The 12,924-nt window shown below is 48.8% G+C and overlaps 2 protein-coding genes across 2 annotated transcripts in view; one reads left to right on the plus strand and one right to left on the minus strand.

Moving 5' to 3' along the window:
- Positions 1-3,051: 3,051 nt before the first annotated feature.
- Positions 3,052-4,666, minus strand: LOC125623092 (anionic trypsin). Its single transcript, XM_048821917.2, has 3 exons — positions 4,447-4,666; positions 3,904-4,040; positions 3,052-3,299 (listed from the first exon to the last, which is right to left on the minus strand). Exons 1-3 carry the CDS (start codon positions 4,574-4,576, stop codon positions 3,150-3,152), a joined length of 417 nt encoding a protein of 138 aa, XP_048677874.2. The 5' UTR covers positions 4,577-4,666; the 3' UTR covers positions 3,052-3,149.
- Positions 4,667-6,564: 1,898 nt separating this feature from the next.
- LOC142069338 (uncharacterized) overlaps positions 6,565-12,924 on the plus strand; it is a 122,250-nt gene continuing 115,890 nt past the window's right edge. The window contains exon 1 of the mRNA XM_075120154.1: positions 6,565-7,730. Within this exon, the coding sequence (XP_074976255.1) occupies positions 6,733-7,698 (966 nt within the window). The 5' untranslated portion in view covers positions 6,565-6,732 and the 3' untranslated portion in view covers positions 7,699-7,730. The remainder of the gene's footprint in view (positions 7,731-12,924) is intronic.

Here is a 12,924-nt window from a genome sequence, read left to right on the forward strand (position 1 = left end):
ATCCCGTTTACCTACATCACACATAAAATAGCCTTTGGAAGTGAGCCCTTCCCCAGAGGCTCATTTACAGGGCACTTGTGGTGCATCCCAGGAAGGAAGATGTCATGTCAGCTAAATCTAAAACCTGCACACACTGAGCCAGCCAAGGGAAGGGGTGGACACATAAAAAAGCTGTAACAGAATCATCCAGTAGGGGGCATACCCGCCACTCCCAAGCCAGTCCAGCCCTCTTACCTATTGGACCAGCTCTTCTCAGGCAGCCAGAACTAGGAAGCGATACACACACAAGAAACCCTGACATAGCCTATTCAGCAGGGAGCAGCCGGTAAGGCCTCAGCAGGTGTGCAGAGGAGAGAGGGGCTAGCAGCAGTACTTAGCATCAGGGCAGAGGGATCCAGCTGGGCATTTGGGATGCTGGTGAAATGCAGTGCTTAAAGAGTGTGTGTGTGTGTGTGTGTGTGCGCGTGTGCACACGGGTGTCGCAAGGGGGTCACAGATTTGCCCTCCATAAATAGAGCTGGGTTGTTAAGGGGCACACCTTAACAGTCTTACCAAAGCCGCCATTCCCACATTGTGATAGAGACACACTTTTTTCAGACCAATTTAAGCACTGGCTCGATGAGCGCTACGTGTGCGTCTCTGCAGTAACGAAGGGTTTTCAGCACTAGTGAAATGTGAGCATCTCTGCAGCAGCAAATGTTCTGCACCACCAAAGCTACATGCTTCTGCACAAGTGGGGGCCACTAGCCTGTGGGAACAATTGTGTGTGTTTGCCTTTTCAAAGTGGATTACATTAAAAAACTACTATTTGGGGACATTATCGAACTGTCCATTTGTCACTGTCTCGTCTCTGGACAGTGACGAGACAGTGTCTTATCTGTCTTTGCCTTTCTGTCTCTCTAGCTATTATACAGGGACCATTATCACAACAGCGAAGTCTCTGGACTACTACTGCTACTTTATTAATAATAATAACAACAACTATTATTCTTATTATTATATAAAGAGGCATTTGCATTATTTGTATTCAGAGCCCCAGTCATGCACCAGGACTGCATTGTGCCAGGTGCTGCACAAACACAGAACAAAAAGACCCTAAGGAGCTTACAATCTAAGTGTAAACCAAGAGAAAACAGATGGCTACAGTAAGTACAAGGAAACTATAAAACAATATTGGTCAGCATGACAGGCTGTGGTTTCTGCACAGCAGCAGCGTAACCGTTGTCAAGTTTTTTGTAGTCAGGGAAAAGGACAGTTTTCAGGATAATAATGAAGTGACTTTGTGGCTGTTAATGTCCTTAATGACAGGTTTCAGAGGAACAGCCGTGTTAGTCTGTATTCGCAAAAAGAAAAGGAGTACTTGTGGCACCTTAGAGACTAACCAATTTATTTGAGCATGAGCTTTCGTGAGCTACAGCTCACTTCATCAGATGTATACCGTGGAAACTGCAGCAGACTTTATATACACACAGAGAATATGAAACAATACCTCCTCCCACCCCACTGTCCTGCTGGTAATAGCTTATCTAAAGTGATCAACAGGTGGGCCATTTCCAGCACAAATCCAGGTTTTCTCACCCTCCACCCCCCCCCACAAATTCACTCTCCTGCTGGTGCTAGCCCATCCAAAATGTCACTAATGAGCCCCAGCCCACAAGCTACGTGTCCTCTGAGTTGGAGATCTTTTGGCCAATCACTTTGCTCCCTTTGTTTCAATTTAACTTTGTATCATGAGTTCCTGTGGATAATGTTGGCGCTTCACTTGGATGTTAACTTTAAGAGGTAATTCTCCAGAGCACCAGCAGAGGGAAACCTTCCTCCACTTTGGGTTTGAAATTGTCAAGGTTTCAGATTGTATGTGTGACAGTCAGAGGTACAGGAGTGAAAGTGTATCCGTAGGCGCGGGAACTAGGGGTGCGGGACCTGCTGCAGCACCCCCAGGTTTTGTTCTGGGTCCCAGCCACTGGCATCATGCCCAGGGTCCCGGTGCTGCCAGCCCTGCGCCTGGGGCTCTGCTCCTGGCCATGCACCTGGGGTCCTGTTGCTGGCCCCTCTCCCAGCCTCAGCCTCCTTACTCCTGTCCAGGCCCTCCACTCCCGGAGCCATGGCCGGGTTCTGGCCTCAGCTCTGGGGAGAGGAGACATGGACAGGGGCAAGGGGGGTGGGACATAAAAAGTTTGGGGACCACTGGCTTTCAGCACCCCCAGTGTAAAAAGTGTTCCAGCACCACTGAGTGTATCCTGCATGAATTCAAAGAGGAGACAGGGAGAGAGAGAGACATAAAAGGATGAGGTGGAAGAGAGGGCTTCAGATATGTTTTGTGTACCTTCAGGGGAACTGCTGCAGGCAAGACATCTTAAATGTATTTCAATGAGGAGAAGGGACCACAAGTACACAAATAAATGGTACAAAACTGAGCAAAGGGGAGACATTTCTGGAAATATTTTCTAACAGATCTGTTAGATTGTGGAATGGTGTCCCAGGGACATGGTGGCCCCATCACTCAGGTCATTTAGAACAGCACTGGACTCAGCACTAGAGAATACATTTTATAGGACAATCCTGCATTGTCTGGAGGGAGTGGGGAGGGGAAGAGAGAGAGAGAGAGAGAGAGAGAGAGAGAGAAGAGAGAGAGGCCTGTTCTGTTTCTGTCTGTGTTTTGCCTCCTATTGTGGATCAGTCTTTAGGGCTAACAGTCACCACTTTGCTCAACTACTAAATCTCATTTTAAAAGACTCAGGAACCATTTTGTATGTTTAAGAGAAGTCCTGGCCATAGTCCATCCTGAATAAATGCAGGCTCCCTAAATTTCCCCCAGCAGGTACAACTGGATCCACTATCCTGCCTCACTTCCTGAGCTAGTTTGTCATGCACAGTATTGCTGTGTGCTGTGCTTCACTCAAATATGGATGACTTCAATGCTGGGACAGTGATTCCATTATGCACCATCTATATGGCACTATAGGAATGAGAGATGCTAGGGAACAGTAAGGTGTTGTTATGAAAAACCCTGAGGAAAAAAACACTGGCACCAAGAAAGCACTTGCTACACCTAATATATCTTTTTATTTGTGCTATGTACTTTTCAAAGATGAATTAAAGGGGGAGGGAAGGAAATGTCACCAGGAAACCAGCAGGAGATGGATGTCTCAGTTGGCAGCAATGGTCTTCTCGATCCAGTTAACATAGTTGCAGACCTTGGTGTAGACTCCAGGGTAACCCTGCAGAGCACACCCAATCCCCCAGGACACAATTCCTTGGAGCTCACCGTTGCACACAACTGGGCCACCAGAATCGCCCTGTGAGGGAAAGGATTTGGATGTTACAGACATGAGCTAATTCAGGCAGAGGAATCTATTCAGCTCATCAGGAAAGGTTTCAACTAGCTGCAGGTGAATCTTGAAAGCACTAGGTAAGAGCAGCAGAGTCCATATGCTCTGATATGTCTGATGGGCAGGGAATAGGGGATAGCTCAAAATTCCCAGTTTCCTCTGTTGACCATCACGCACCTAACACACATCAGCAGTACCTGGAACTAAAATGCTAACTGTGGTAAAAGCCTAATATATCCAAATCTGCTGATCTGAGACTGGATTGGAAGCAGACACCTGTCTCTGTCCTTGTTTTGTCCATCCTGTTCATCCCCAGCCTCAATCAGAGACTGAACTGCATTTATAATCCAGAGGTGAAATGCCCTGTAGTTCACAGCTTGATCCCTTGAGCCATCCAGTTTACACCCCCAACACACACCCTCCAAACTCTTGAGCACATTCTTTTCCTCATCACATCTTGTGATTAATTCTTCACAGGTTTTCAGAGTTCTGGCACTTAGGCTAGAACAGGAGGGACAAGAGCAGCTGAGCCCCGTCTCTGCAGAACAAGAGAAAATGAAAGGCAGCTCACCTGGCAGGAGTCTTTGCCACCCTCGGGGAATCCCACGCAGATCATGTTTTCAGTGATTTCCCCTGGGTAAGCAGCACTGCACACAGCGTTAGTCAGGACTGGAGCATCCAGACACTGGAGAAGCTCGGGGTAGTTAGCTGCCAACAGAGAGAGGAGAACACTAAGATTCATCTGAGAAAGCAGACAGGCCAATTAATACAAAGACTTATAGATTTCCAGGCTAGAGAATCCAATAAAGAAGAGGCCAGTAAGAACTACTGCACCATCTCTGAGGAGGACCTCAATGACTAGAATAGAATAACAGGGGTTATTTCAGGGCAGGTCTGAGGGGCATTGGCAGAGCTGTGTGGGGAGCCCAGCACTGGAATAGCAGGGGGTGCTGCTAGTAAGGAGTGAGGGTAATTGGCACAGCTGAGCGTGTGGACCCAAAGACTGCAAGAGCAAAAAGAGCTGCAGGTCAAGACTGGGATATATCTGGGTCCCATATCTGTAATAATAAGATAAGGGTGCTGTGTGTCATGTGTGAGGCACATTCATACTTACAGCCACTACTGAGGGTGTTTCCCCACCCAGAAATCAGACACTGAGTCCCAGCAGCCACACAAGCAGAGGGAAGAGGGATGGTTGCGACACGGGAGTTCAAGTTAGCTTGGGTTGCCAGCTTGATCAGCATAATGTCATTATCCAGGATCCATGAATTGTATTTGGGGTGGCGAATTATTTTAACGGCGCTGATGAACTGCTCGTCCCCTTCCAACACATCGATGTTGTGTTCCCCGAGCCTCACCTCGATGCGGCTGCAAAATCAACCAGGCAACATGGAGGGCAGTTAACCACAAATATCATGACGAGATGTGACCACTAGGTGGCACTACATAGTTCAGTGCACTGTGCAGTGATGACATTCAAATTCTGTCATAGATCACAAGTGAAATAATTGTGACTGGCTTTCATAATAGTCTTCGTATTGAACTCAAACCAATGGGCCATTGAGTTTGGTATCCCACCTGCATCAGGGGCACAAGCTAGATGCTTCCGAGTAAAGTCTTAAATCCTTCTATTGAGCCTAATTGTGTAAGAGCATACCAGGAAGAGGAATTTTGATGCTGATCCCAAATAGTGAGTGACAGATGTCCAGAAGCAGGAGGACTGATTCTTGCTCTGGTTGAATATTTGTTTACATGACACAGTAACAGTGAAATTCATGAGCTCTGTCAGTTCTAATAATAAAAGATAGAGATGGGAAATCCGTACCTGTCCAGTAGATCTCCAGCTATGGCCCAAGGTGAAAAGAAAGAAAGGTTCTGAGAACCCATTGGTGGGGTGTGTACAGGAGAGGACCCTTCACTTGTGAAATGCTCTGCAGAATGAGTATGCTGGAGAATGCCTGATTTAGACCATCCCCCAGAGTCAGCTCAGGATGGTTCTTACAGCACGCAACCAGCTAAGCTCTCCGGATCCTTCCTGAACCCAGGAATGGTGACTGGTTTAGTTTCTTTAGTGTTGTGGATGTAGCAATAACATATTACATTTCACTAGCAAACTTTTATCCCAAGATCAAATATGTCCCTGAAGGTGGATCCAGTTCTGTCCTCAGCCAGTATGAACTGCAATGGCAATTGCATCTGGATACTCAAGGGCAGAACTAGGCTCTGTATAGAAAGTATACATAGGGATCACGTCACCCCGTCCACAGATGTATAGCCATCTCAGGGAAGCATGGGGCAGCTGTCTAGCAATACCTAGCAGCGTTACTTCACACTTTAGGTCAGGAAATAAAGAAGAAGAATGGGTCCAACTGAAAATTCTGGGAGAAATAAAGGAGAACAGAAAGTAATTAACAATTTTGGAAACTGGCCTGAACAGATGGACTGTCAACCCTACTACAGAGAAAAGTGTCTTGGGAACTTTCATGGTGGTCAGAAACACCTCCTGACACCATGCTTGGGCACTGGGAAGTCACTCTGCAACATGGATTTTCCTTTATTGTTCTGCTGTCCACGTACTGGGCAGGTCTGATTAGATCTGACAAGATCTCAGGCAGAGGCTGCATGGCCACAGGCAATACATAATGTTTTAACCTTCACTCACGATTTGTAGCAGTGAGCAGCTGACACGACCCATTGGTTGTTGATGAGGGAGCCCCCGCAGAAGTGGTATCCAGAGTTCAGGGACACCTGGTAGGGGACAGAGCAGGTGTAGCCCCCCACGATTTTGTCATCATCATCAACAGGGACAGCAACTGAGGGAAATGGGGAAATCAGGTGTTAAAAAAATAACTTGGAACCCAGTGACTTGAAATGCACCAGCAGCTAATGAGCAGCAAATTATTTAACCATACCCTTAAAAGCTTTGGTTTACAGGAGTCTTCTCCACATCCCTAAAGCCCTTCCCTCCTCAAATTTTCCATGTTTCATGCCCAACACCCTCTAAGGCAGGGGTGGGCAAACTTTTTGTCCTGAGGGACACATCTGGGTGGGGAAATTGTAAGCTGAGTAAGTATCCGAGTGTGTGTTTGCTGGGAGGGCAGTGTGAAAGCCTGAGCGAGTGCCTGATTGGGTGGTAGCCTGCAGGGGGAGGGCATTGGGGCTGTCTGTTTGTTTGTTTCAGGGAAGCCTGGCTGTTTAAAAATAGCCAGAGCTCCGCGAACCAGCTGAGCGGCGGCGAACTAGCTGAGCAGCGGGAAACAGCAGAGCATCACACAGCAGGAGTTTGCCTGGAGTGAGCTCAGTGAGGCTTATATCTTGCCAACTTCTCTGAGGAAGCTCATAGTAGGAAGGTGATACGGAAGGGGGGGGTTCAGCTATTGTGACCTGCACTGGATGTGCCATGTTTGTCTTTCTTCCACAGGACAGAAGCGACTTTGTCTGTACAAAGTGCAAGCTGGTCTCCATATTGGAAGACAAGGTTCAAGATCTGGAGCAACAGATAACGACCCTGCATTGCATACGAGAATCTGAGGATTTTCTGGACAAAAGTCAGGATATGCTTCTACGGGCACAAAGCTCTAAAGATTTAGAGCAGGTTGCACACCAGAGCCAAGAGGCCAGTGAAGAAGCTTGGCAACATGTGACCTCCAGAAGAAGAAGGGGGAATGTCCGGGTTCCAGCAACGCGGACACAGGTAACTAACCGCTTTCATGTTCTCTCCACAGGTACCATTGCGGAGAGTGGACCTAATGAGACGTCTGGGGGGAGAAAGCAGAAGGAGACTCCGCTAGTTGGAAGGCATGAGATGCACTGTCCTGAGGTTGGGGGTTCCACGACCACCACTCCCAAGAGAAGGAGGCGGGTGGTGGTGGTCGGGGAATCTCTCCTCGGGGGGAATGAGTCATCTATCTGCCACCCTGACAAGGAAAACCGGGAAGTCTGCTGCTTGCCAGGGGCTAAGATTCACGATGTGACGGAGAGACTGCCGAGACTCATCAAGCCCTCGGATCGCTACCCCTTCCTGCTTCTCCATGTGGGCACCAATGATACTGCCAAGAATGACCTTGAGCAGATCACTGCGGACTACGTGGCTCTGGGAACAAGGATAAAGGAGTTTGAGGTGCAAGTGGTGTTCTCGTCCATCCTCCCCGTGAAAGGAAAAGGCCTGGGTAGGGACCGTCGAATCATGGAAGTCAACGAATGGCTACGCAGGTGGTGTCGGAGAGAAGGCTTTGGATTCTTTGACCATGGGATGGTGTTCCACGAAGGAGGAGTGCTGGGCAGAGACGGGCTCCACCTTACGAAGAGAGGGAAGAGCATCTTTGCGAGCAGGCTGGCTAACCTAGTGAGGAGGGCTTTAAACTAGGTTCACCGGGGGAAGGAGACCAAAGCCCTGAGGTAAGTGGGAAAGCAGTATACCGGGAGGAAGCACAGGCAGGAACGTCTGTGAGGGGAGGGCTCCTGCCTCATACTGAGAATGAGGGGCGATCAGCAGGTTATCTCAAGTGCTTATATACGAATGCACAAAGCCTTGGAAACAAGCAGGGAGAACTGGAGGTCCTGGTGATGTCAAGGAATTATGATGTGATTGGAATAACAGAGACTTGGTGGGATAACTCACATGACTGGAGTACTGTCATGGATGGTTATAAACTGTTCAGGAAGGACAGGCAGGGCAGAAAAGGTGGGGGAGTAGCACTGTATGTAAGGGGGCAGTATGACTGCTCAGAGCTCCGGTACGAAACTGCAGAAAAACCTGAGTGTCTCTGAATTAAGTTTAGAAGTGTGAGCAACAAGAGTGATGTAGTGGTGAGAGTCTGCTATAGACCACCGGACCAGGGCGATGAGGTGGATGAGGCTTTCTTCCGGCAACTCGCAGAAGCTACTAGATCGCATGCCCTGGTTCTCATGGGTGACTTTAATTTTCCTGATATCTGCTGGGAGAGCAATACAGCGGTGCATAGACAACCCAGGAAGCTTTTGGAAAATATAGGGGACAATTTCCTGGTGCAAGTGCTAGAGGAGCCAACTAGGGGGGGAGCTTTTCTTGACCTGCTGTTCACAAACCGGGAAGAATTAGTGGGGGAAGCAAAAGTGGATGGGAATCTGGGAGGCAGTGACCATGAGTTGGTTGAGTTCAGGATCCTGACACCGGGAAGAGAGGTAAGCAGCAGGATACGGACCCTGGACTCCAGGAAAGCAGACTTCGACTCCCTCAGGGAACGGATGGGTAGGATCCCTTGGGGGACTAACATGAAGGGGAAAGGAGTCCAGGAGAGCTGGCTGTATTTCAAGGAATCCCTGTTGAAGTTACAGGGACAAACCATCCCGATGTGTCAAAAGAATAGTAAATATGGCAGGCGACCAGCTTGGCTTAACGGTGAAATCCTAGCAGATCTTAAACATAAAAAAGAAGCTTACAAGAAGTGGAAGGTTGGACATATGACCAGGGAAGAGTATAAAAATATTGCTCGGGCATGTAGGAATGAAATCAGGAGGGCCAAATCGTACCTGGAGCTGCAGCTAGCAAGAGATGTCAAGAGTAACAAGAAGGGTTTCTTCTGGTATGTTGGCAACAAGAAGAAAGCCAAGAAAAGTGTGGGCCCCTTACTGAATGAGGGAGGCAACCTCATTCCAACCTAGTGACAGAGGATGTGGAAAAAGCTAATGTACTCAATGCTTTTTTTGCTTCTGTCTTCACTAACAAGGTTAGCTCCCAGACTGCGGCACTGGGCATCACAGCATGGGGAGTAGATGGCCAGCCCTCTGTGGAGAAAGAGATGGTTACGGACTATTTAGAAAAGCTGGACGTGCACAAGTCCATGGGGCCGGACGCGTTGCATCTGAGAGTGCTAAAGGAATTGGCAGCTGTGATTGCAGAGCCATTGGCCATTATCTTTGAAAACTCGTGGCGAACAGGGGAAGTCCCAGATGGCTGGAAAAAGGCTAATGTAGTGCCAATCTTTAAAAAGGGGAAGAAGGAGGATCCTGGGAACTACAGGCCAGTCAGCCTCACCTCAGTCCCCGGAAAAGTCATGGAGCAGGTCCTCAGGAAATCAATCCTGAAGCACTTACATGAGAGGAAAGTGATCAGGAACAGTTAGCATGGATTCACCAAGGGAAGGTCATGCCTGACTAATCTAATCACCTTCTATGATGAGATTACTGGTTCTGTGGATGAAGGGAAAGCAGTGGATGTATTGTTTCTTGACTTTAGCAAAGCTTTTGACACGGTCTCCCACAGTATTCTTGTCAGCAAGTTAAAGAAGTATGGGCTGGATGAATGCACTATAAGGTGGGTAGAAAGTTGGCTAGATTGTCGGGCTCAACGGGTAGTGATCAATGGCTCCATGTCTAGTTGGCAGCCGGTGTCAAGTGGAGTGCCCCAGGGGTCGGTCCTGGGGCCAGTTTTGTTCAATATCTTCATAAATGATCTGGAGGATGGTGTGGATTGCACTCTCCGCAAATTTGAGGATGATACTAAACTAGGGGGAGAGGTAGATACGCTGGAGGGCAGGGATAGGATACAGAGGGACCTAGACAAATTGGAGGATTGGGCCAAAAGAAATCTGATGAGGTTCAATAAGGATAAGTGCAGGGTCCTGCACTTAGGACAGAAGAACCCAATGCATCGCTACAGACTAGGGACGTAATGGCTAGGCAGCAGTTCTGCAGAAAAGGATCTAGGGGTGACAGTGGACGAGAAGCTGGATATGAGTCAACAGTGTGCCCTTGTTGCCAAGAAGGCCAATGGCATTTTGGGATGTATAAGTAGAGGCATAGCCAGCAGATCGAGGGACGTGATCGTCCCCCTCTATTCGACATTGGTGAGGCCTCATCTGGAGTACTGTGTCCAGTTTTGGGCCCCACACTACAAGAAGTATGTGGATAAATTGGAGAGAGTCCAGCGAAGGGTAACAAAAATTATTAGGGGTCTGCAACACATGACTTATGAGGAGAGGCTGAGGGAACTGGGATTGTTTAGTCTGCAGAAGAGAAGAATGAGGGGGGATTTGATAGCTGCTTTCAACTACCTGAGAGGTGGTTCCAGAGAGGATGGTTCTAGACTATTCTCAATGGTAGAAGAGGACAGGACAAGGAGTAATGGTCTCAAGTTGCAGTGGGGGAGGTTTAGGTTAGATATTAGGAAAAACTTTTTCACTAGGAGGGTGGTGAAACACTGGAATGCGTTACCTAGGGAGGTGGTAGAATCTTCTTCCTTAGAAGTTTTTAAGGTCAGGCTTGACAAAGCCCTGGCTGGGATGATTTAATTGGGGATTGGTCCTGCTTTGAGCAGGGGGTTGCACTAGATGACCTCCTGAGTTCCCTTCCAACCCTGATATTCTATGATTCTATGATTCTATGATTCTAAGCAGGGCCACGAATGTAGGGCTGGGGTAGGGGGTTGCAGTGCAGGAGGGAGTGTGGGAGGTGGGAGGGGGTGCGGTGTGCAGGAAAAGGTTCTGGGCAAGGGGTTGGGATGCAGGAGAGGTGCAGGAGGGGGATCAGGGTAGGGGTTGGGGTGTAGGAGGAGTATGGGGTGTGGCAGGGGGCTCAGGGCAGGGGCTTGGGGTACGGGGCGCAGGAGGGGTTTGGGGTGTGGGCTCCAGCCCAGTGCGGCTTACCTTGAGCAGCTCCGGGGTGGCAACAGCATGCAGTGGGGCTAATTTGGGCTCCCTGCCTGGCCTGGCCCCACGCCACTCCGAGAAGTGGCCAGCATGTCTGGCAGCAGCTCCTGGGGTAGGATGGGGCAGGCAGCTATGCTGCACATGGCCCTCACCTGCGGTACCACCCTGAAGCTCCCATTGGCTGCGATTCCCTGTTCCCAGCCAATGCAAGCTGCGGGGGCAGTGCCTGCCGGCGAGGGCTTCGCGCAGATCCCTCCACTCCCCGCTACCCCAGGGGCTGCAGGGACGTGGTGCTGGCCGCTTCTGGAAGTGGCGCGGGGCCAGGGCAAGTAGGGAGCCTGCCTTAGTCCCACTGGGCCATAGGGCTGGCAATCCCACCTGCTAGATTGAAAGCCCTGACAGGCCGGATCTGGCCCGCGGGCCATAGTTTGCCCTCCCCTGCTCTAAAGCATGAAGCTGTAACAACTATCCCGGTTCTGGAAGAAAACAAGTTTGGGCTCACCAATTCTGCTCCTTCATTGCCCAGTAAAATAATGATGGGGATTTCTCTCATATCTCCAACCCTGAAAGACCTCAAAGTGTTTTACAAACTATATATATATATGGGAATTACTGCACCCACCACTAAAGGACTGCCATGGAACATGATAGCTGTTTAACAGTGAACAGAAACAATAAACATCAGTTTAGGGCAAGAAATGAAGAAGAATGTCAAGACCAATTGAAACTGCCAATGGAATTTTTTGTTTCATTGCAAGGAGACAGAAGTACAAAGAGAGAAGACAGAGGGAGAGAAAGAGAGAGAGAGAGAGAAACAGTGTGGCAGAGAGGGAGCAGAAATTTAGAAGTCTGAAGGGGGCCGGAAAAGGGAGAAAAGCGGAAAGGGAGACAGAAGGGACAGACTGAAAGAGAGACAGAGAGATAGGGAAATCTAAAGAAAAGAGGAAAGCGTTAGGTTTGTGGTAGAGCACCAATGGTCCCTGGAGAGAATCAGAGGATCAAGAGAATTAAACTGCTTTGGAAGACTCACCTGCTGCTCCTAGGCAGGCAAGAATCAGGAGAAACTTCATGGTGTCGCTGTTAGTGAGCACTGTCAGCTGTGACAGGTTTTGCTGAAGAAATCACCCCCTTTATACCTCCCAGAGGGTGTTATCTCCCCAACCCAAAGTCCTATCAGGTTTCCACTTCCCAAGGTCTTACATCAGTTCAGACAAATATAGTTACCTTATCAATCTAAAAAGGTAATAAAGTGACTGCGGTGCCACAGAGATCGAAACAAGCATTTCATGAAATTAAAAGAGAAAATGTCCAACTCTATACAGCACTGCTGATGTGCCTTAGTCCTGCCTTGCACACGTCTGCTATTTCAGTCCTGGGCTCCCCACACAGCTCTGCCAATGCCCCTCAGTCCTGCTCTGCAACCCCATGCTATGCCAGTCCTGGGCTCCTGTGATGAATGTGGAAATTGTTGGCAATATTTTTATGTCCATAGGTGTAGCTTGGTTTCCCTGTGAGCTTTGTATTGCCATACACTGAGTGTAAAGGGAAGCAATGGGTGTTTGAGTCACTTTAGCTGCATGGATGGAGACGAGAATTATTAACATGATCTACATATGACCTGCAAATGTAAATGGTGGATCCGGAGGAGACAAAGGAAGAGCCGGTGACCAGAATTTTAGCACCTAGCAACTGAGAGTCCAAGGCTGGTTGGCCATGTGAACTCAGTGTGGCTTGCAGCAGGAGGACACTAGACAAAAGGTATGAGGAGCCTGGGCTAAGAAGAGGGTTCACAGACAAACAGTGGGAAATTTGGGACAGGCACAGGGACAAAGGTCTGCGGGAGAGTGAAGATGGAGCTCAGGAAGAAGGAGAGCATGGCAAAGCCCTGGCTTCCACTGCCATGAACTCTGTCCTAAGCCAGCCTCTCTCATGCTAACATGAAGACTTTTGGTGCTGTATTCCAG

The sequence above is a fragment of the Caretta caretta genome, chromosome 1 (genome assembly GCF_965140235.1).
Source record: "Caretta caretta isolate rCarCar2 chromosome 1, rCarCar1.hap1, whole genome shotgun sequence".
Classification (NCBI taxonomy): Eukaryota; Metazoa; Chordata; order Testudines; family Cheloniidae; genus Caretta; species Caretta caretta.